The 23,663-nt window shown below is 38.1% G+C and overlaps 1 protein-coding gene across 1 annotated transcript; it reads right to left on the reverse strand.

The window, feature by feature from the left end:
* Window positions 1-13,759: 13,759 nt before the first annotated feature.
* LOC108993473 (histidine kinase 4-like) lies at window positions 13,760-22,488 on the reverse strand. Its single transcript, XM_018968405.2, has 12 exons — window positions 22,300-22,488; window positions 21,134-21,560; window positions 20,648-20,881; window positions 20,320-20,489; window positions 18,464-18,682; window positions 18,185-18,371; window positions 18,040-18,091; window positions 17,705-17,934; window positions 17,367-17,465; window positions 16,482-17,194; window positions 15,309-15,809; window positions 13,760-14,507 (listed from the first exon to the last, which is right to left on the reverse strand). Exons 2-12 carry the CDS (start codon window positions 21,473-21,475, stop codon window positions 14,246-14,248), a joined length of 3,009 nt encoding a protein of 1,002 aa, XP_018823950.1. The 5' UTR covers window positions 21,476-21,560; window positions 22,300-22,488; the 3' UTR covers window positions 13,760-14,245.
* Window positions 22,489-23,663: the final 1,175 nt, after the last annotated feature.

Below are 23,663 nucleotides of genomic sequence, written 5' to 3' on the forward strand. Positions count from 1 at the left end.
TCCAAAACCAAACAAGAAGTACAAACCCAATCAATCCATGGCATCCCAGAATTATATATAGCTAAGATTTTCTCTTACCTTGTAGTATGGACTATTGGGGCCGTAAATGTACTTGGACCCTTTTTTATCAAAAATATATACAAGATTTATATGGAAATAAGAAATTATCTTTTAGAAATCAATAAAAAATCTCCAGCACCACAACATCCAACTCCACCTCTTTCACGGGTCCAGAAGAAAAGGAGAAACTCTTGACTAATAAAAAATAAGAACAAGATCAAGAACAAGTAGTGGGCAAGTAAAATGTTATATTAATAACCCTCACTTCTAGACTCATGAAGGCTTGTTTTCCTTTTCATCTTCCATCGCTTCCTTCCCTTTTTACATTTTCTTGGAAACCAAACAAAAAATACAAACCTAATTCAAAGCCACACTACATTTCCAAGAAAGAAGCCCAAAAAAAAATGATATCAAACCAAACCTAGCCATCAGGCATGAGAGGAGCACAGGGGACTTGAGAAATGACGTTGGGCTGAGCCCGGGCGGCATGGTGATGCAGGCAAACCTTGAGATCAAGAGCTTGAACGGCAAAGAGAAGACAGGGGGATCTCATACTATATGGGCCAGATTTTGTAATGGACCCAAACTGACTACTTCAAGAGAGTCAATCTCCAGAGATATGAGAAGAAGAGAGAATGATAGTTGAGAGAAGAGGAAGAATTATGTTACTAAATATACTTTTCGGTTGAGAGCTTTTCCCTCCAACCATCTTTATTTATACTGAGTATTCATATGAAACGACAGTGTTTAATAACATCCCTTACACTTAGTAAGTAAGAAACGACTACATTACAATTAATAAGAAGGAAAAGTACTAAACGACAACGTTCTACTAAAGAAACAACTAACTAATTCTATATAATACGACATCGTTCCAAGTCGGTTCTTCGAATATAACTAACAACTATCACCTTCCCATTCCAGCATTAACCACCTTCCTTTTCTGTCTTCAAACTCACAGAACCACCTCCATCAGCCAGCACCTTGCCCACTGCCATATCCCCTTCGCAGACTACAACCCTTCCACTCCAACATCTTATCAACCCATAATAGATTTTCATATGAGAAGGGCGCTATTCTTTGCCCTAACATATACCATTCTTTCGGGCCTTCCTCGCCCATCTATAGCACCCATTCTCATTGTAATTTTGATATATCGATGTTTAATTTTGACAGATCAATGTTGTAACGATTCGGACTAATAATTTTAAGGTCAGAATATTGATAATATTTATTAGACCTAAATTATATTTAATGGACCATATTGAATTTGCCTACGAGCAATAAATTATTGATGTTGATTAGGAGTTTTAATTAGGCTCAATAATTAGGTTAAATTTCATTTATTATTAATTGAAGGAGTTAGACTCCTTTTATAATTTAAAGATCAGTCATTAAAATTTTATTTTAATTTAAAATCATCATTGATTGAAGTCCCCTACACAATCTCAGTCACTACCAATTCTATATTGAATGAAGTACTAGATTATGTTTTTAAATTCAAACTCTCTTCTTAGATGATCGTGACCAAGTCCAACTCAAACTCGTTAGCACCATCTCCCACATCTCCCAAATCTCTCTATAAATATATCCATTCCATTTGTTATTTGAAAAAAACCTCCATAAGTGTAGTGATCGAACCCAACATACCTAGTCGAGCATTATGATCGATTTGTCAAAAATTTTAGGAAGCAACACTACAAGGTAAGTAGTGTAACACCCCACTTAATTAACTCTTGATTAACCCTTAAGTACTCTAGATTAGGCTTTTATTTTTGGGTTAATCACTTTCATTAAGGTTGATAGTGGGATTAGTATTAATGTTGGTATTTAGTGTTAATGAGCTAAGGATTAGAGAGGCAAGCCCATTAGTAATTTTGGTGAGACTTTTTAGGACCCAAGTGCATTCATGGGCCTAGCCCAAGAAAAACCTTGAACCAAGCCCTTAGGAAATGAAGGCTAGTCTTGGCCCAAGTATAGGAAGGTCTAAGGCTTTTGGTGTAGATTGGACCCTTGGCCCTTTTCAAGCTCATATGGCCCAAAGCTATGTTTGGACTCATTTTACCATTCAAAGACCAAAGGCCCAATACACCATACCATTGGTTTCCTTAAGCCCAACTCACACTCAAAGTACCCAAATTAAGTTTTGAAAATTGGCTAAGGCCATTAACCATCATACTTGAGGTTAGTGTACTTTAAGTTATGTTTTGAAGCTTAATCAGGCTTAATCCTTTCTTAAAAATTTTAATTCAAATTTTCTTGAATTAATACTCAATTAAACCATGATTAGACCATTTTAATACCCTAGCTAGACCATTCCACATGTCATTAAGAAAAATGACATAACAAGCCTAAACCATGCTTCAATCGGTTTTGTGCATTGCCCTTTGTAATGCTTGGACTGTTTTGCCCTTGGGCCCAACATTTTTGTAGTTTATCCTCAAAGGTAATATGGTCCTTAAAAACCTCATGAGACCATCCAAAATTCATTTGGAGCCTTGGATGAAATTGGTTGCATCAACCAACTCAAAGAACCAAACTGGGTGCACCTTGGTCTAGTTTGTGTAGGAACCATTTGGATTGAATTTGAACCAGCCTCCTGCCATGGTTTGCACCACCACCCCATGCCACCTCCTTCTTTACCCAATCACCGAGAAGTCCCACGACCATCATGAAGGATTTTGACTCATTTTGGCTGCCCAGAAAGATCCAAAACCGAACTGATTTTCTGCCACCACAAAACCACCTTCATCCACCAATTTTCAAGGGTGGTTTGAGGGATCTTCTACCATCCAAATGAAGCCCCAAGACCTGGAGTCATCTGCAGGACCCTTGCAGCTACTGTGGAGAGGAAATGATGGTGCTTTAGGGCACTATTTCATTCTGCACAAGTGACCTAAGCTCATGCAAGCAAATCTGGAAATTTTCCAGATTTGAGCACCTCCCACTTCACCCAATCACCAAGCACCCGAGCCAACATCCCTCACCCCTTGGCCACCTATAAATACTTCCATCCCCTTCTCATTTCACCCACACCACAGCTCCAAGTATCATCTTGATCCTTGAGAGCATTTCCCTCTCTTAGAGATCAAAAGAGTGCAAACCAAGTGAGTTTTTTAGTGTTCTTGTGTAAGGTAGTCTAGAATGCTTGGAAGGCCACGAAATTTGTAAGTTTTCTTCCTTTTGATCTTAGCTAGCATTCCAAGATTTTTTTCCAAGTGTTGGTACGGAATTTGGTTGAGTTTTGAGAAGGTTATGATGCTTAATGCAAAACCGGGTCAATTAAATGAATGAATGTTTGAATGATTGAATGTTTTTAATTGGAAATTTAGCTATGGTATGTCCTAAGCATGATTTTGTATGATTTATCATTATCCTAACATGATTATGGAAGGTTAAATTTGTGATTAGAAGCATGTCATGATAGGTTTTAAATCTATCTTGTTTTGATCATGAAGCATGAATCTGTTTTAAGCATATTGGTGATTAAGGATTTCTTAGCTTTGATTAAGTGTTGGGATGAACTTGATTACTCAAGGATTAGACTTCATAATGTACCTAAAGATGTTAGTGATCATTAATGATTAAATAAAATCTCATATTCATGCATTTATAGGGATCAATAGTTTAAAATACACATAGGCATCAACTAGGATGCATGCCACGGGTTGGGACTAATTGGACTTGTTTCACTTTGAATTTTGAAAATCTAAGGTCATAGATGGTTTTAGAATGCCAAAAATATGAAGTCCATGAAATTTGGTTAAATTTGAAGTTCGTTTGCAATTAGTGAAAATTTAGGGCCTAAATGGTAATTTTTGAAAGTCTAGGGGTATTTTTGTAAATACTCAATTTTTTTTAAGCATTTGATTTTGAAACTAACCATAAGAGTATTAACCCTAACTTAGTATACACACGACTTACGCAGCTACGACGCTAATTTCGAATTTCCACGGATGTTTGTAAGTTGGCCTCTAACTTACACCTCGATCAATTTCTTATGAATTATTGATAAATGCTTCATTTATTCTTCAATTATCATTTTGAGCATAAATTATCATGTTATATGACACATTGAGTGCATACTTACATAACATATAACATTTTCACCATTTTTGGCATAATACATTTATAAATGTCATTTTTGCATGAAATCTACTACATATACACATGTCATGAAAAATATTTTTTTAAAGCATAGCATGAAAATCATTTTGTCACGATCCGAAAGGGTGGGATGGGAAATTATCCTGGTGTAACTCCTCTATCCACTTTGAAGTGTTTAATAATGGAGGGGTAATCCCTCTGTTGACAAAGAACAGTCAACAGGTTTCGAATGGGTTCTTTTTAAAGAACGCTGGAGCGAATTCAACATGTTATGACACCTAATGCTGGTGGGTGTACACTTTATGAATTTTATGATGTTACGTTATATTTACCAAAGCATTGAGAATGAGTTTATAGACAATGTAGTTTCAACGTAAGTTATACTATGGTCACCGGCAGGTACTCACAGTGCATATGGGGAACTGTGACACTACTACACGTTATGTTATTAATTAAGATAATGATGTAAGTCTATGATGATGAAAGTTTATGATAAAAATTTTATGAAGTTACGTCTTTTAAAAAAATGATGACGAAATTATTTACTGAGTAAAAACCCGCATCTCCATATTTTTAAGAGATGTTGAGGAATCTAGATGGGAGACATGCATATTGATTTTCTGTATCTCATGCATTGCATATTTATCATTTTTCATGATTGATTTATCTTTGTGTTAGTTAGTTGTTTAACTTACTGAGATTTCAAGTAAATTTCACCATTTTATGGGACCACTATCATTCCACTCGGACTGATAAAGGTTGTGTGTGGAATCGACCAAGACGAGATTGATGGAGCACTGGATTCGCATGATTGAGGAGGAATCGGATCTGGAGAGGAAGCTAGACTTAATTTTGATGTTCATAGCCCAGGTCCTTTATGCTATAGATCACATTAAGAGAATGATATGACTTTGTATATAAGTCTATGCTACTTTAGTATTTCGAACATGATGATTATCTAATGAAGTTGGAATGTTTTAGTTATTCTGGCATATTTTTCACCTTAACCTTTTATTTTTGCTGCGATTATTGCACACTGCTAGTTGCATACTAGGATGCATTGCATATTAACTGTCATGAACGGGGGTATGTAACCTTGTGTTGCATGTCCCGACGCTCTAAATATCTGTTCCATCCCAAGCGGGGATTGGGGTGTCATAGAGGTGGTATCAGAGTAGCTCGTCTCTGGGTAAACCCACATGTCCTTAGGAACCTTATGCCAGGATATAGGTTTGAATCCTACAGTTAGAGCTCGGTCTGATACGCAAATATCGCAGGAGTCGGAAGGATTAAGACGAGATGACACATGGCAGACAAGAGAGGAACGCTGATGGATCTAACATCCACAGAGATCAGGATCGTTGTTTCGATGGAGGACATGAGTTGGCAGACGCAATTCATCAAATGATGGAGACCATGAAGCAGTAGCAGGAAGTAATCCTGAGGCAGAACCAACAACACCCGCTGATTGAGAACCGAGGGTGTTCCTACGAGAAGTTCCTAATATATAGATACCCCAATTTCATGGGAACTGAGGGACCCATGAAAACTAACAAGTGACTATTAGATATCGACAGGACCTTCGAGATCAGCGGCTGTACTGAGGAACAGAAGGTACAGTACGCGAGGCATCTATTGCAAGGTGAAGCTGGAATATGGTGGGACACCAAGAAGCAACGTCTGATTAGAGAATTGGGAAATATCACCATTTTGACTTGGGAGAGGTTTAAGGAGGAATTTGACAATCGTTTCTTCCCAGAGTCAATGAAGACCCAAAAGGCCCAGGATTTTGCCACATTGGTACAAGGCAATCTCACTCTTGAACAGTATGCTGCAAAGTTTATGGAGCTGGGAAGGTTTGCCCCGCACTTGATTACTACTGAGAAAATGCAAGCCCAGAAGTTTCAAACAGGGCTGAATCCTAGAATTCGCAATTATGTGGTTGGATTCTGCATCCACAACTTCAAAGAATTGGTTAATGTGGAGGCAATAACGGAGGCGGAACAGCGAAATGTGATAGCTCAGATCAACCTCGAGAGAAAAAGGACTTCTACCCTCACTGCTGGTGGGAATAATGCTAAGAGGAGGATTATTCAAGGAGCTAACAAGGGAAAAAGACGTTATAATAGCTCCACCTGTCACCTGCAAGAAATGTGGGAAGAACCACAGTGGTGAATGTTGTGTGGGCCTAGGAGTGCGCTACCGTTGCTGATAGTCAGGGCATATGATCCGGGAATGCCCATAGAATGTTCAAGGAGGAAAGATAATTCCTAACAAATGGCCCAATTAGAGGCCACCTGCTCCAACCCGAGTTTACGCCATCACCCTTGGTGATATCAGAGAGGAAATCCCTGAGGATGAGGAAACAGACATTATCACTGGTATTTTTCTTCAATACCCTTCTTTAGAAATTAGCTTTTTAAATAGTTGCTTAGTACTCAGTAGTTGATTACACCTTAGGAAAAATCGCGTTATACGAATACATGGCTTGACTTTATTTGACTCTGGTGCCATGAAATCGTTTGTATTCACTACGCTTGAGCGTACATGTAACCTGCCGACTCAGAAACTACCTCAAGCTATAGTAGTATCGATTCCCGACAGAAGCACAATCACATGCACCCGTGTGTTGAAGAAATGTCCTCTGACCCTAAAAGGAAGATTGATGGAAGCTGACCTAATCGTCTTCGATCAACTAGGGTTCGACGTTATACTAGGGAAGGACTGGTTGTCCAAACACTACGCTAGGATAGATTGTCGAAATAAGGATATAATCTTCGATTCGCCCGAGGGTAAACATATTCATCATACATGAGGGATGGTGAAGGCTACCCCCTCTCCGATTTCAGCTTTGCAAGCAAGTGCATTGATAATGGTGCCACGGCCTACTTAGCCCTCATAACGGAGAGTTATGGTGATGATAAAGAGATACGAGGGATACCTATAGTTGAGGAATACCCTGAGGTTTTCACTGACAATCTACCCGAACTACCCCCCGATAGAGAAATCGAGTTCACCATAGAACTAGAACCCACAACGACCCCTGTCCATAAAGTATGGCCCCCCTAGAACTGAAGGAGCTAAAAGAGCAAATAGAAGAGCTACTGGAAAAGGGCTTCATTCGACCTAGTTCATCACCTTGGGGAGTGCCAGTTCTATTTGTTAAGAAGAAGGATGGATCATTAAGGATGTGCATAGACTATAGGGAATTGAACAAAGTAATAGTGAAGAACAAGTACCCGTTACCACGTATCGATGACCTACTAGATCAATTGCAAGGAGCATCGGTGTTCTCTAAGATAGACTTAAGGTTTGGTTATCATCAGCTCAAGATTAGGCATAAGGATATCCCCAAGACGGCGTTTCGAACCAGATACGGACATTACGAATTCTTAGTGATGTCCTTTGGTCTAACCAATGCCCCTGCCGCCTTCATGGATATGATGAACAAAGTATTTAGACCCTATCTGGATAGCTTTGTTGTTGTATTTATCGACGATATATTGATTTATACAAGCGGCGAAGAAGATCACAAGCAACATCTCCGTTTAGCATTGGAAAAGCTGAAGGAAAACCATCTGTATGCTAAATTCAGTAAGTGCGAGTTTTGGCTTAAGGAGGTAAAATTTTTAGGGCATGTGATTTCAAGTCAAGGAATATCAGTCGATCCCAGCAAAATTGAAGCTGTAGTAAGCTGGAAGCGACCGACGAATATGCACGACATTCAGAGTTTTCTGGGATTAGCTGGTTACTATCGGTGATTCGTTGAGGGATTCTCTAAGTTGTCAGGACTCCTCACTGCCCTAACTAAGAAGAATGCTAGGTATGTCTAGACAGAGAAGTGTGAACAGAGTTTTGTGGAACTCAAGGAAAGGCTCACAACTGCATTGGTACTTGCCCTATCTAAACCTCATAAACCCTATGTAGTATTTAGTGATGCATCCAAATCAGGACTTGAGTGTGCACTCATGCAAGAGGAACGAGTTGTCGCCTACGCTTCACAACAACTAAAGAACCATGAGCAGAACTACCCCACCCATGACCTGGAGTTAGCCGCCGTAGTTTTCACCTTAAAGATATGGAGGCATTATTTATATGGCGCAAAGTGTGAAATCTACACCGATCACCAAAGCCTCAAGTACTTGTTTAGTTAGAAGAATTTGAATATGAGGCAAAGAAGGTGGTTAGAAACTATTAGCGACTACCAGTGTGAGATTAAGTATCACCCTGGCAAGGCTATTATAGTGGTCGATGCGCTAAGTCGAAAGACGCGAAGGGATAATTCCGTAGGTCTTGCCTCGGAAATAGAGTATCTTCTGCATAGTATTAGAAGGTCGTTGATCAAGGATCTTTCTGCCGAAGTGTCCCTAACTGCAGTACAAGAAATTGTACCAACAAAATGGGAAGAAGTGAAGAAGCATCAGATGGAGGAACCCAAATGGGTAGAAATTCGACAGAAGATAGAGAAGAATGAAGGACCCGAAGGTTTCACCCTAAAAAATGGTGGGTTGCTATACTACAAAAACCGAAAAGTTATCACAACTGATCAAGAGATCAAGGATAAGATACTAAGGGAAGCACATCAAACTCCATACACAGCCCACCCAGGGAGCACCAAAATGTATCAAGACTTGAAGCAACACTTTTGGTGCGAAGGATTAAAAAAGGACATAGCGGATTATGTTAATAGATGCTCAATATGTAGAACGGTCAAGGCAGAGCATCAGAGGCCCACTGGAGATTTACAACCACTCCCAATCCCAGAATGGAAATGGGAGGATATATCCAAGGATTTTGTAATTGGATTACCAAGGACCACAAATGGAAACAACTCTATTTGGGTCGTGGTCGATCGTTTGATGAAAAGTGCCCACTTTTTGGCAATTAAGAATATCGACCCCATGGAGAAGTTGACTCGACTGTTTGTTGTTGAAATAGTGCGATTACATGGAGTCCCAAGGACAATTGTATCTGATAGGGATACACATTTCACTTCTCGTTTCTGGCAAATCCTTCAAGACGCTTTAGGCACAAAGTTGAAGTTTAGTAGTGCCTATCACCCTCAAACTGATGGGCAGACTGAACGGACAATTCAGACCCTAGAGGACATGCTAAGAGCTTGTGTTTTGCAAGAGAAGGACAAATGGGAAAAGCTCTTGCCATTAATAGAATTTGCCTACAATAATAGCTTCCAAGCTATCATCCAAATGGCACCGTACAAAGCGTTATAAGGAAGGAAGTGTAGATCTCCCTTATACTGGGACGAAGTAGGAGAAGGAATGATCTATGGTACAGAGATTCTTCAAGAGATGAAGGATCAGATCCGCCAAATAAGGGAAAGGATGAAGGCTGCCCAGGATAGGCAAAAGAGCTATGCTGATCGTCAAAGAAGGACCCTCGAGTTTGAAGTTGGCGATTGGGTCTATCTTAAAGTATCGCCCATGAAAGGAGTCTTTCAGTTTGGAAAGAAAGGGAAGTTAAGTCCAAGATATGTGGGACCATATGAGATTCTAGAGAAAGTAGGAGCAGTCGCTTACAGGCTGGATCTTCCCACCGAATTGCAAGGAATCCACAAAGTTTTCCATGTATCTTCTCTTAAGAAGAGTTTCGAAAAGCAAATTCCAACCGTTGTTGACACGAGGGATATTTCACTTCAACCCAACCTAACCTACAAGGAAGTTCCAATTCAGATCACTGATTGGAATCATAAGGAACTACGGAACCGTAAAATCCCCTTAGTTAAGGTTTTGTGGCGAAATCATGATGTTGAAGAGGCCACATGGGAAAAAGAAGCTGACTTGAGAAGCAAATACCCTTATTTGTTTGGCATGTGACTTGTTTAGCATCGCATCATGGCATTCACATTCATGCATGGCATCCTCTGGCATTTCACCTATATGATCCACATTCTTTCATATCATTTTCAGTTACGACATGGCCGGTGATGACAGGACCACCCGTCAAATGTATATGACTCGCAGCCGACTTTGGAGGCTGAGAGCGGAGCAGAGACGGAGACGCTTAGACCGCATGGCTGACACGTTCTGGGCTCAACAGGAGAGGTTAGAGTATCACAGGACTCATATCCTCGACTATGATAGGAGAGGAGGCATCCATCTGAGGAGAGCATGGCTACACGAGGAGCGTCAGCCTTATGACCCCATTCGTTGGATGGGAGAGACTAGGGCTAGATGGCTCAGATGATGTATGAGATTGGCTCTCTCAGTAGGTTTAGACCAGCCAGAGTCGAGTAAGGCGATAGAGCTTAATTAACTTTTGATTAACCCTTAAGTACTCTAGATTAGGCTTTTATTTTTGGGTTAATCACTTTCATTAAGGTTGATAGTGGAATTAGCATTAATGTTGGAACTTAGTGTTAATGAGCTAAGGATTAGAGAGGCAAGCCCATTAGTAATTTTGGTGAGACTTTTTAGGACCCAAGTGCATTCATGGGCCTAGCCCAAGAAGAACCTTGAACCAAGCCCTTAGGAAATGAAGGCTAGTCTTGGCCCATGAATAGGAAGGCACAAGGCTTTTGGTGTAGATTGGACCCTTGGCCTTTTTCAAGCTCATATGGCCCAAAGCCATGTTTGGACTCATTTTACCATTCAAAGACCAAAGGCCCAATACACCATACCATTGGTTTCCTTAAGCCCAAATCACACTCAAAGTACCCAAATTAAATTTTGAAAATTGGCTAAGGCCATTAACCATCATACTTGAGGTTAGTGCACTTTAAGTTATGCTTTGAAGCTTAATCATGCTTAATCTTTTCTTAAAACTTTTTAATTCAAATTTTCTTGAATTAATACTCCATTAAACCATGATTATACCATTTTAATACCCTAACTAAACCATTCTACATGTCATTAAGAAAAATGACATAACAAGCCCAAACCATGCTTCAATCGGTTTTGTGCATTACCCTTTGTTATGCTTGGATTGTTTTGCCCTTGGGCCCAATATTTTTGTTGAACTGTGACACTACCACATGTATGTTATTAATTAAGATAAGGATGTTTCAATCGGTTTTTTGCATTACCCTTTGTAATGCTTGGACTGTTTTGTCCTTGGGCCCAACATTTTTGTTGAACTGTGACACTACCACATGTATGTTATTAATTAAGATAATGATGTAAGTCTATAATGATGAAAGTTTATGATGAAAATTTTATGAAGAAGTTATATCTTTTAAAAAAATGATGACAAAATTATTTACTGAGTAAAAACCCGCGTCTCCATATTTTTAAGAGATGTTGAGGAATCTGGATGGGAGACATGCATACTGATTTTCTGCATCTCATGCATTGCATATTTATTATTTTTCATGATTGATTTAACTTTGTGTCAATTAGTTATTTAACTTATTGAGATTTCGAGTAAATTTCACTCTTTTATGAGACCACTATCATTCCACTCGGAATTATAGAAGTTGTGTCAGGAATCGACCAGGACGAGATTGATGGAGCACTGGATTTGCATGATTGAGGAGGAATCGAATCTGGAGAGGAAGCTTGACTTAATTTTTATGTTCATAGCCCAAGTCCGTTATGCTATAGATCGCATTAAGAGAATGATATGACTTTGTATATAAATCTATGCTACTTTAGTATTTCGAACGTGCTGATTATCTAATAAAGTTGGAATGTTTTAGTTATTCTGGCATATTTCTCACCTTAACCTTTTATATCCGCTGCGATTATTGCACATTGCTAGTTGCATACTAGGATGCATTGCATATTAACTGTCCTGAACGGGGATATGTAACCTTGTGTTGCATGTCTCGACACTCTAAGTCTCTGTTCTATCCCGAACAGTGATTGGGGGCGTCACAAATAGCTTGATCGTAAATTAGGATTAGCATACGTTAGCTAGTTATATATATTGTTATTAAAATCAGTTATTTCAAATCCATTGTTTATAAGCCACGCATATCATGATATTTGCAAGCATGTCATTCATCATGTTTCATTTTGCATATTATAGTTATGTAAGTATTATGCATCTCATGTATCTCACGTTGCATAAAACATGTAAGCTTTCATAAGATCAAGTGTAAGATAAACTCGGAACAGTTAATCAAATGATCATTCCGATACATGGTACTAATGTAGTTTCAAGGTGGATGTGCAAGCTACGGACTCAAATGTGGTCTATCATAGTATGCCAAAATACTATCAGTGGCACCCCTTGCGACTGTGGGACATGAGGCTGGTGCACAACTTCGCATGCAAGGTTAAATGTGTTGGCCAGTCATATCAGTAAGATAAGTCGGATAGTTCAGATAAATCAGTCATGCATAGCATAAGTATCAATATAATCAGTCATGATTTTAATTTTCAACATGAAATATTTTATGAAAATCTTATGTCAAGTATGTTTACATTATGATGAGTTTCTTTCTGAGTAATCAACTAATTTTAGTTTGTTTTTATGTTTTTAAACCACCACATGTCAAAATATTTATGGCACAAATCATTATAGAGATTTGAAGTTATAATTTTTATGGCACAGATTTTGAGAAATTTTAATAAATATTTATGCACTCTCATTTATGATTTCAGTATTTTAATACAAACGACTTTATTTATTATAAGAAATTTTTGTATTTAGCACTTCCCTTAGAACAAATGAAAAATATTTTTAAGTCAAGTTCAGTTTATTAGCACTCCAGCTCTCGAGAAATTCTAAAATTGACTTTATTCCTAATTGTAGAGAGTGGGGTGTTACAAATGTTTAATTAGAAGGGTGCTATTGCTTCTGTAACATACAAAGAGGAGGAACGAAGATTTCTTGAAGCTAGGGTTTGAAATTTCCAGGAGAAAGAAGGATGGCTTCTATTATGTGACCTTTAGCTTGGTCTACGGTTTCGTTCGAGAAATGTCGGGTTGGATGATGTCCAAGCCGAAGTTAAGTTCAACCCGACTCTATGAAAGTGGGCGGATCGAGTCTTACAGACGGACGGGCTACAGGCTTAATTTTTCTCAGGCCTAATGAACACAAGTGTAGGATTGGGTCCATTGGTGTTTGTTTAACACCAATGGATAAGCTAACGGGTGTAAAAAGGTACGTAGGCTTTACACCCCCCATCCGGACTGGAATTCCAATATCATATAAAGTCTTTCAAGTATCCAATCAAAGTCACGGAAGACTTTAAAGCACAAAGTATTTCTTGTCTCATCAAGTATATCAATTGATATTACATATATATATATATATAAATACATATCTCTCTTCAGACATCCTCAAGAGAGTAATGCTACTTACATCGAGCATCTACAATCCAAGACTCCCCCACCAAAGTATTTCAATAAATAATTGTAAAATACGTAAATATCTCGTAATCGTTTTGAATATAAAATAAAATTCATTATTAAAAAATAATTTTTTTTCCTTTGAATCTCATATTTTATTCATTTTTTCAAAACGACTATGCAGCAATTACACAATTCACGATTGCAAATATCTTTTCTCTTTATTAAAAGCCCTTCAGCTCTCTCTACATATTCTCTATACCCTGGCAACTTTATTGTCCCCACTCCAAGAAACAAAGTAAAATCGGTTTTCAAACAACACATTAAAATTTAGCATCTGGATTCAATAATATTGTTTTTTTCTTTCTCAACGTACAAAATGTTCATCGTCCAAAAGTCTTGTACAAAGAGACAATTATACAAATCAAGGTATTGAGACGACCCCTTCTCAAAGTGAAGTTCCAGGGAGTGCGTACAAAAATATATGATTTACACAATTTCGCTCCTTCCCCGTTAAGGATCTATACATACATGGGGGGGGAGAGGCTGGAGAATTTTGTAACAGTATACACATACTCGAAATCTAATCATGTTAAATTGGAAATGGTTAGAAATAAGTGGCCAAACCTGTAAACAATTGTGTGGTTGAGTATCTTTCAACATTCAATGACACCAGCTGTTGCTGCTATCTGCACTAAAACAGAATACCAGCAATATTTCAATTTCTGGTACCTTTTTTTTTTTATCTGTCATTTCTGGTACCTTTCATCCCACAAATGTGTTGCCACGTTAGGTTTGCCATTTCACACAAGCGGAAGTTCTTGTTATAAGTTTCGCATTGGTTTGGATTTGAAGAACTTTGCAACTGCCTGGTAAAGATTCTCCTCCTCAAATGGCTTAGAGACATATCCATCCATCCCACATTTCAGGCACTCATCATACGTGGCGTGAATCACGTCGGCTGTCATTGCCAATATTGGCACATGCCACTCTCTCTTTCCAATAATGCCTTCATCTGTGGCTCCACCGTTCACTAGCTCATTTGCGTTGGTCTCCATTAGGCGTATTCGACGGGTGGCCTCAAAACTGCAATTAGTGAAGATGTATGGCTATGTTATGACAGTGAACCAGTGAATTGTACTTACTAGAAGTTCCCTATAATTTTAAATGGTTCCACATTTTCATGCCAATGGTCTTTGGGACCACCATATTTTTATCTATGCACACAATATGAGTTGTGGGGAACCTAAACTTTAGTTACTCTAAAACATGCCATGAACTTGAATGAGCTGAAGTTAGCAGAAAGGATGTTCAAACCAAAAAGCTCACTGAGACTGCTACAGCTAAACAACCTAGTTACCTTTCAGTGTGTAGTTAACTACTACATGGAATTCTCAATCATGTTATATCAATTAGTATGTCTCTACCTATCAATCCAAACTTGATCATGTTTACGTGCACTAGGTTGGTTGGATCCTTGCTATAACATAACGCACTGTAGACACCAAAAAAAATATAGGGGAAAGTGGAGCAATACATATTAAACTTTTAGTTCCCATATGATATATATGGAACAAATATCTGCAATATCCCAACATAGTAAACAGCTTCAGATGGGTGTTGCACCATTTAACTGCTATTACAAATGAACTAATAAAAAAAAAACTACTATTACAAATTATCCATTTTCCCATGACACATTTAGACAACGCATCACAAAATACCGCGTGATAAATATTTGCGCATGCACAACATGTATACCAACCACCAAATGAAGTATATAACTTATTATATAGCTGCCATAAGTAACTAAATATATTGATTGCATTCAAGAATTTTAATACATAAAAAAATAAAAAATAAAAAAGATAAAATTTTAATACGTACCCATCCATCTCTGGCATTTGAATATCCATGAAGCATGCATCAAAATTATGTGGAAGTTGAAGTAATGCCAGAGCAGCTTTGCCACTCTCAGCACACTCCACATCAGCTCCAAACTTCTTCAGCGCACCTGCAGCAACCCTGCGGTTAACCCTGTTGTCATCAACCACTAAAATTTTCTTCCCAAAAAGCAGGCTCTGAAGGAAAGATCCATTAGAAATGTCTTTCCCCTGCTGCCTCTTCTTCCCTATCCCCAGCACCTGTTGAAGACATGCAGCAACCATACTTGCCCTCAAAGGTTTCATGATCACAGTATCTGCAAAACCTGCTGACTTTGCATTATCGAATTCAGCATCACTGATATTGGTTGCAAGAAGAATCATCTTAGGCAACTGAAACATATTCGCGCTCTGTTTCCAGTCTAATAGGTGAACATTCAGACCACCTTCCTCACCAGACATCCATGAATCCTTCTCTACTAGAATTAAATCTGGCTGGAAGTTTCTGTCATAATAGATAAAGTAGTTTTATTCACAAGCTATATCTTAAAACATCATACTGTAAATTTGGGGTTTGTATCAAGATTCTAATTTTGTTTTACTCCAAAAAAAATTCTTTGAGGACATGTTATGCACAAACACAATTGGCATTCCTTATCCAATCAAGGTTTGGGTTCATTACAAAACTACAACCTTGAAAAATTTGTAATTCATTTTACTACTCTATGCATTTAAACACAGGTAATGAGATACTCTTGCAATGTTAAGTCTATCTAATTGCCTCTTTTTCAAAAACGAAAATTTCTTTTTGTTGTGTTCAAGAACCTACTTTATTGCAATCAATTCAATTCAAACCCTGAGAACCCCCCCCCCCCCCCCCCTTCTCTCTCTTAAAAAAGAAAAAGAAAACCTGCAGTCCCCACAATTTGCTTTTCAGAAACTAGGACACAATTTTACAGTTGGCACTATAAATACAAATTTTATTAGTGTTTTATTCTGTAAAAGATTGGAATATGAGGTGCATTAACAAGACTTTCCTCTCTGAAGCCATGGCTGTGGTCATTGCCTTGGCTTTGTATTTTTAATAGGGATGCAGTGTAAATCATTTGAAAATTGAACTCGGGCAGGTGACTATGGGGAGGAGCAGAAAAAAAAAATACAATAAAAGGGAGCTTACCGAGATGTCAAGGAACCATTTTTTCCGCACATGGCAATGGTGTTCTTGATGTTACTAGCAACTTCCACCACAATACCAAGTCTCTTTAAATGGTACCTGGTTATGGCAGCTCTAACCGGTTTCTCATCAACTACTATTGCTTTTAATCCTCTAAAACTAGAAGGCAGATCTTCAGAACTAGGTTTTTTCATATCGCCATGTAGATTTTTCCTACACCTCTCAAAAACAGCAGTGAATGAAAATGTGCTGCCAACCTGAGGTCGGCTTATGAAATTTATCTGACCACCCATTAGCTCAACCAAACACTTACTGATGCTCAAGCCTATACCAGTTCCACCATAATGTCTAGAGGTTGAGCTATCTGCCTGCATGAAGGGCGTGAAAACCCGATCCTGGGCACACAGCGGAATACCAATTCCTGTATCCTCCACGCATACCATCAGCATGACATGTTCAGAAGCTTCATTTGTAGTCATCTTCCGTGAAGCATCAGAATGGAATTCTTCATCAGCAATTAGATGCTTAAAGGTATCCCAACTATTCCGCTCATCAGCAGCTTCACAACCACTTAATGTCTTAAATTGACGTCCACCAGATAAAAATAGACCTCCGTCTGATCCACCATTCATACAAGTCTCAGCTTTTCCATTTACCATGGCCTTCATATTTTCAGCTTGATGGACCTTAACAAATATATGTCCTCGTTCGGTGAACTGTCAAATGTTCAGTATAATTAATAAACTGCAAAGCTCACACTGAGAGGGCCAAACATAATCTTCTACCAGTAAATTAGATCACTATTTGAAGTAAAGTTAACAATATAAATTAAAGAAACTGAGCAGTGAGAAATCGATGGTGAAGAGAAGGGCTTTAATATCCACTTACCTTAACAGAGTTGCCCACAAGATTTGTAATAATCTGTCTGAACCTCCCTGGATCACCCATTACAATTTCAGGAACTTTATCGGAAACAAACACTGCCAGCTTTGTTTCCCCAATTATCAAAGTTCAAGGATTGTAGCATTTCATTGGTAACAGAACCCAATGCAAGATGAGCAGAAAAAACAGTTTAAAAATTAGATGATCAGAACAAATAGCAGTTCATATTCACAACTACAAGCATTAAATGTAATGCTGCAACACACTGAGGAAAATGATTACCCTGCCACTTCTACCAGGTTATTGATGAACAACAGATGATGAATAAACTAACGAGGGCTTACCTCAATTCCCTTGTGTCTAGACTTCTCAGAAAATAAAGAGAGGACATCGTCTAGAATGGATCTGAGGTCAAACGGGACTGCTTCCAGCTCTAATTTGCCAGCTTCAATTTTTGCACGGTCTAGCACCTCGTTAATTAATGCTATCAATGCTTTCCCACAGGCTTGCGCAGTTTGAGCATAATCCCTCTGAGTTGAGCTTAATTCTGTATCTAGAAGCAGAGCAAGCATTCCTGCCATTAATAAAGAGTAACAATTCCATCATTAGAAAGCTATCAGGAAAGATAAAAAACGTAACACCTTCAGATGAGAAGAAAAAACTAGGGCTTTGAACATACCAAGGATGCCATTCATGGGTGTTCTAATTTCATGAGAAACAGTAGCTAGAAACTGGCAAGAGGATCACAAGTAATACTCATGTTAAAAGGCAGAAGCTTAGAAATTTACTTGTAGTATGCTTTACAAGAACATCGATAAGATTACCTGGGATTTTGCAACATCTGCAGCTTCTGCTCGAACTTTTAGTTCTTCCATTTCATGGAAATCATCCTCAACTTTAACAATGTGAATTCCTGCACCATATAAGATATAACCTACCAGTAAACCAATCACAAAGAACAAGAACGCAGTGGTGAGTGCTGTCCATGACATGGGCGCCTTCTGATGGTATCTGCTCAAAAACCAATGATAAGCATATATGAGACAAAAACCATGGAGCTCTTCTGCCTTCTGAAATTGTGAGCAACTACTGGATGCACTTACCTGCATATCATTTGATGCTTCCTAAAAGGATCTCCAAAATCAAGCTTGCTCTCATGAGAAAGAGACATGTCACCATCTTGATATTGGTGACCATACATGATTAGGGGATCAGACGAGTTTGTGACATCGTACACATTCACTAAAAACGCCTGATTTCCAGCAAGTTGACCAAGTAAATTCTCCACAAGGGACTCAACATCAAAGGCTCCACCAACATATCTGTAAATCAGAATTTCATTAACAGACATCTAGAACTTTCCAAATTAACACTCACCCCCAACATTAAGCTGGGAAATTGAAAGCCAAAGCTTTAAACTCATAGTCAAATATAAAAACATCAAAACGTACTTTGAGATGTACAAAACAAGGAGAAAGGAGTGGGGGAAAAGGATCGTGCCAAGGCTTCAAAATGTCATACAGCAAAAGAAGATGATAGTGGTTCAGGTGACACTGCTAATGAATCCCCATGCATAGAGCGAAAGACACTGGTTTTGGACAGGTTCATGCTCAGAACGATTTATGAACATGGTCCAGAAGTAATATAGCTCACATGTCATGCAAACTCAACAAAAGCAGCCAAAATCAAAAGCTCATACGTTTGCCTGTGGTTAATTACGGAAATCCATGTAGACGCAATACCTCTACTTAAACCATGCATTTTTATATATGCTGCAGCAGAACCCAGAAATATTGTGAACAGTTCTCTTTGCAGATTACATCCATGATGTGAGTTGTTCATTTTAATGAAAGCAGATATCAATGGAGTCACCTTGCTAAATATTGTACATATATTTAGGAAAATTCAACAGATAACTTTCCTGTAATCTATAATATTTTCTTTGGAAAAGAGACACCATTCTGCCTCCAGCAAGTAGAGGCACAAATATAGGAGAAATGCCAAAAAGTAAAAATCAAATGAAATACAACAAAATGTAATAACTCTTAAATCAAGTCATGTCAAACTATTACCATCGATGGTGTGACTTCACACGCACAATGCAGATGGAGAAAAGGATAAACTTTATAGTTGAAAAAGAATAATAATGTATACCCCAAACTGTCATCTCCTTTTACAATGCAGTCCCAAACTATCACTTTTAACATGTAATTTTTTTTTTCAACTGGAACCATGTATCCAGGAACAAAGTCCCATTCAATCCTGGAGCGCACAGGCCCTCGGCAAAGGACGTCCGATTTATTCAGCTCCCCCAAAGACCACTACACCACCCCTTGGGGTTACTCTCAACATATTACACCCAAAACTACCAACCTTCATCAAACATTACTCTCGACCCAATTTTAGACATTAAGATGGACCGAAATAGGTTATGCGATACAGCACTCAGATCTTAGCGAAGGGTGTACATTGTCACTTCTTGGTGTCTAAAAATAACATAGTAAACCCACAAACTTTTCATCAAATGTCACACTCTGTCCAATTTTAGTTTTAAGATTGACAAAATAAAGGTGATTTGATATAGGTGGATCTTGATTGGAGGTTTATATTGTAGCTTTCTGGTAGTAATGTGTTAAAATGGTAATTTAGGTACCACATTGCGAATGGGATGACAGTCTGGGGACGCAAAATGTAATTTTATCTAGTTGAAAATATCAGATCAAAGCTCCAGCAGTAAAAGAATGCCAAGTTCTCCTACCTATCATTCCCAAATTCAGTTCAGGCCATTTTTTTGGGGGTATGTAAAATCCAGTTTAGATCCGTCTATGAGTAAACATGATCGCTATGAAAAATTCAATTGGTTCATAGACAGTAATCTGTATGCGCTAAACATATTAAACCAACCACAAACTGTTTCAAAGATAGTATTCCAATCAGAATGCAAACTCAGAGGACATACCCAGCAGTTGCTTCAACTCGCTCTTGGACTGTTGGGCTCAAAGAGAGCTTGGACTTGTAAACGGGGAAGGTCAGCACAACACCAAGATGATGAGATCCCAGGAGCCTGAAGGGACTTGTCAAAACGGCTTTCCCAGTAGCCCTTGCCCTCAAAATGTTTTCTCTGTCTTCCTACATCATGCAGAGGCAAATACTTAATTTTTAAAAAAGAAAAAAATCACGGAGAGGAAAATTTAAAGGCCATATGAAACATCAAACGTACATATTACTTGAAATCAAGGAATCCAAACAAGACAAGCGAGGTGAAGTTCATAAATCGTATAGTTTACCTCTCCTGACATCATGTCAAGTGATTCAAGGTAAGAGAGGCTTTCCTGAGAGAATATCACAGGTGCATACTCATCTCTCACCGACGAAGGCTCCCTCTCCATTGTCTTTATTGTCCAGCCATGTTTCCTTTCAAAATTGCCTCTCTCTGAATTAACCACTCTCTGTGCATAGGCTACCCCACTCAGTAATGGCCGCTCAAAAGCAGTCCTAGCTGTGTACTCGGCGAAAGTTTCCTGTATTTGACACAATTAACAATAAATAAACAACTGCATTTGATAGTAATCATAGTGAATTAAAACCCCATTCATTGTCCTAAGAATATAAAGATTTAAATTTGGGTAAGTTATTTACATAAATTTTCTAGTCTTCGTTTCTATGGGAACAAAACAGAGAAAATGTCAGGAATACCAAAATTTTCCCTTTTCCTCGATAACCTGGCAACCAAACATAGACATACAGTTTCAGCTGAAAATCGAAGCACAAACCTGATCAATTGCTGAAGGGTTCTTGTAATAATGGAAGGTGGATACGAGGATGGCGAGGGCGTGCACATGATTAACGCTAACACTAAATTGATCTTGCAACATCCTAGCTCTCTGGTCACACATGCTTCCCAGTACGTCCTTCCTTCTCACTTTATTATCAGCATCCATCCCATTGTAGATCATCGTGCTCAAGAACGCCATCACCATTATCCAAAGTAGCAGAAACTTTGGGAGCCAAGCCCTGTTGGCCTGAATAAATGTGTAACCTCTTTTGGTCCCCATTTGCTCATTCAACCTCACAGCCACAGAGTGGTGGTGGCCCTGCTGCATCTTGAGACCCATCAGCACCGAACTCTCTCCGACCCCCTTTGTTATTTTTCTTCTTCTCGTTTCTGCGCTCCCCACTTCATATCAATGCTAGAAAACCCTGAGGTTATGCATACAGATATATAAGCCAACTTTTGACAAAGTACGGGCAAATTTGTCAGATACACCTTTTTTTGGTAAAGAAAGAGAAGGGGCACTGAACAACTCGAGTAAATTTATCATTACAGCATTTTTTTGCGTGATTCAATCCTGCTAAGAAAGCATCAGTACACCCACAACCAACGCCAAACAATATTTTAACAAGGGCACAGAACTCTCTCTCTCTCTCTCTCAGAGTAGATACTCGTCTGTAGGCTAGAAACTAGAAAGCGAGCAGGTCATAGAGACCCAGGATTTAAAATGAGGAATACTCTATTCTGAGAGACAAGCATGGCTCTCAAAAGATGTACAAAAAAAAAAAAAAGCTCAAAGTCCAAAGAACACCCCCTCTCTCACACACACACTGTCAAACGGGTCTGTTCCTGTCTGTCTCAAGGCTTTGAACGATTAAAAAATAAATAGGAATAAAAAAATCCAAAGCGTAACTCTCTAATAATGGTCTCTCCAACTCCAATCAGAGTAGCGTGAAGTTTTTGCTGAGGCGTCCGGACAAAGAAGACCACGTTCACTGTCTTCCTTAGAATAATCAATCAAAATGCCACAGATTGACCCCCAAAAAACACAGACAAACAGCGAAGCATGCACATCCCAGAAGCAAAGAGAGAGAGATGGAAAGCAGGCAACTTTTAGAAGAGAGATATTGCAGAGAGCGAAGGGTTGTTGAAAGAACAAATATTTACCTGTTGAACTGGGTAGGAGTTGCAGGTTGTGGCATGATACAATGCATGAATAATAAAGCAGCTCTTGTTGTTGTAATAGATTTATTTCAAGGGGGGTTTATTTTATTTGTCCCATGCTTTTTAAAGTAACAATGAGAGAAACAAAATCGAATTTTTAGGATTTTCCAAGATACGCTCTTGTCTCCTCGTCGTATTCTTCAATCCCTCTCTCTCTCCTCTGTGAAGCCCTCTCTCTTCTCTCTCTAGCTTCTCTTTATAATAATGTACTGTTTCACATCACACTCTGTCTTCTCTATCTCCCTGTATATTTACTTGTATTAATCCTTTAAGAAGGCTAATAGCTGAGCTTTCCAAATTGATCAATGTTGATGGTTTCCTTCAAATGGATTTTCTAGAAAGAAAAAGAAAAAAAAAAAAAAAAGTGCTTGACTTTCAAATGGGCAACATTAACAAACCCAGAATCCCTTTTGGTTGTTCAGTTAAATTTAACTTTGCACAGCACCTTTTTTCCCTTCTTTATCAAAGTGTAAAATCCTCACATGCGATCTTGCGCTCTTCTAGTTTTTTTTTCGTTTCTGCCATTTTTCCCTTCTGTTCTTAGAACTTTGTAGTTTGTATATATAGCTTTGTTTTATTTTTATTGTAAATTGTGGCATTATTTCTCGTATAAGTAAACATAACAAATTCTAAACAACACAATTTTCTATATTAAATAATATAATATAATTTAATAAAAAAATAATATTGGATATAATTTTAACTGTTTCCACACTCTCTTTAACAAATAATGAAATACATATTAAAAATTAAATTTTTTTATATTAATTTCAAATTTATCAACATTTTTAAAAAAATAAATATTACAAAAAATTCATACACTGTATACCTCTACTTAATTAATATGTTATTTATTATTTTTATTATTCTATTTAAACACACAATTTAAGTATTAAAATAAAAAAATAAAAATAATAAATTACATATTGATTAAGTGATGGTAAGTAATGTAAAACTTTCACGTAAAAATTTAATTTTAAAAAAGAAAAGGCATGATTTACACTTTAAAATAGCGTAAATTATTCTCTTTTACAAATAAAATGATATAGCAATTTATATTTCGACTTGTTGAATATAATAACAAATATATAGTGTGAATACGGGTTTGGATCGGAGAGGTTCGGAATTGGATGAGAAATTGAAAAAGGAGGGTGAGAAGGCTTAAGAGAAGAGAAGACGTCGCCGTCACAAATCTTTGAGATAATGACATGGAGACAAGTCCCAGATCTCATTCCACTTCATTTACCTCTTCACCCTTCTCTCTTTGGACCGAACACGGAACAGCACTAATCTTGCATCAGAGAAAT

Source organism: Juglans regia, chromosome 16 (genome assembly GCF_001411555.2).
Source record: "Juglans regia cultivar Chandler chromosome 16, Walnut 2.0, whole genome shotgun sequence".
Taxonomy (NCBI): Eukaryota; Viridiplantae; Streptophyta; class Magnoliopsida; order Fagales; family Juglandaceae; genus Juglans; species Juglans regia.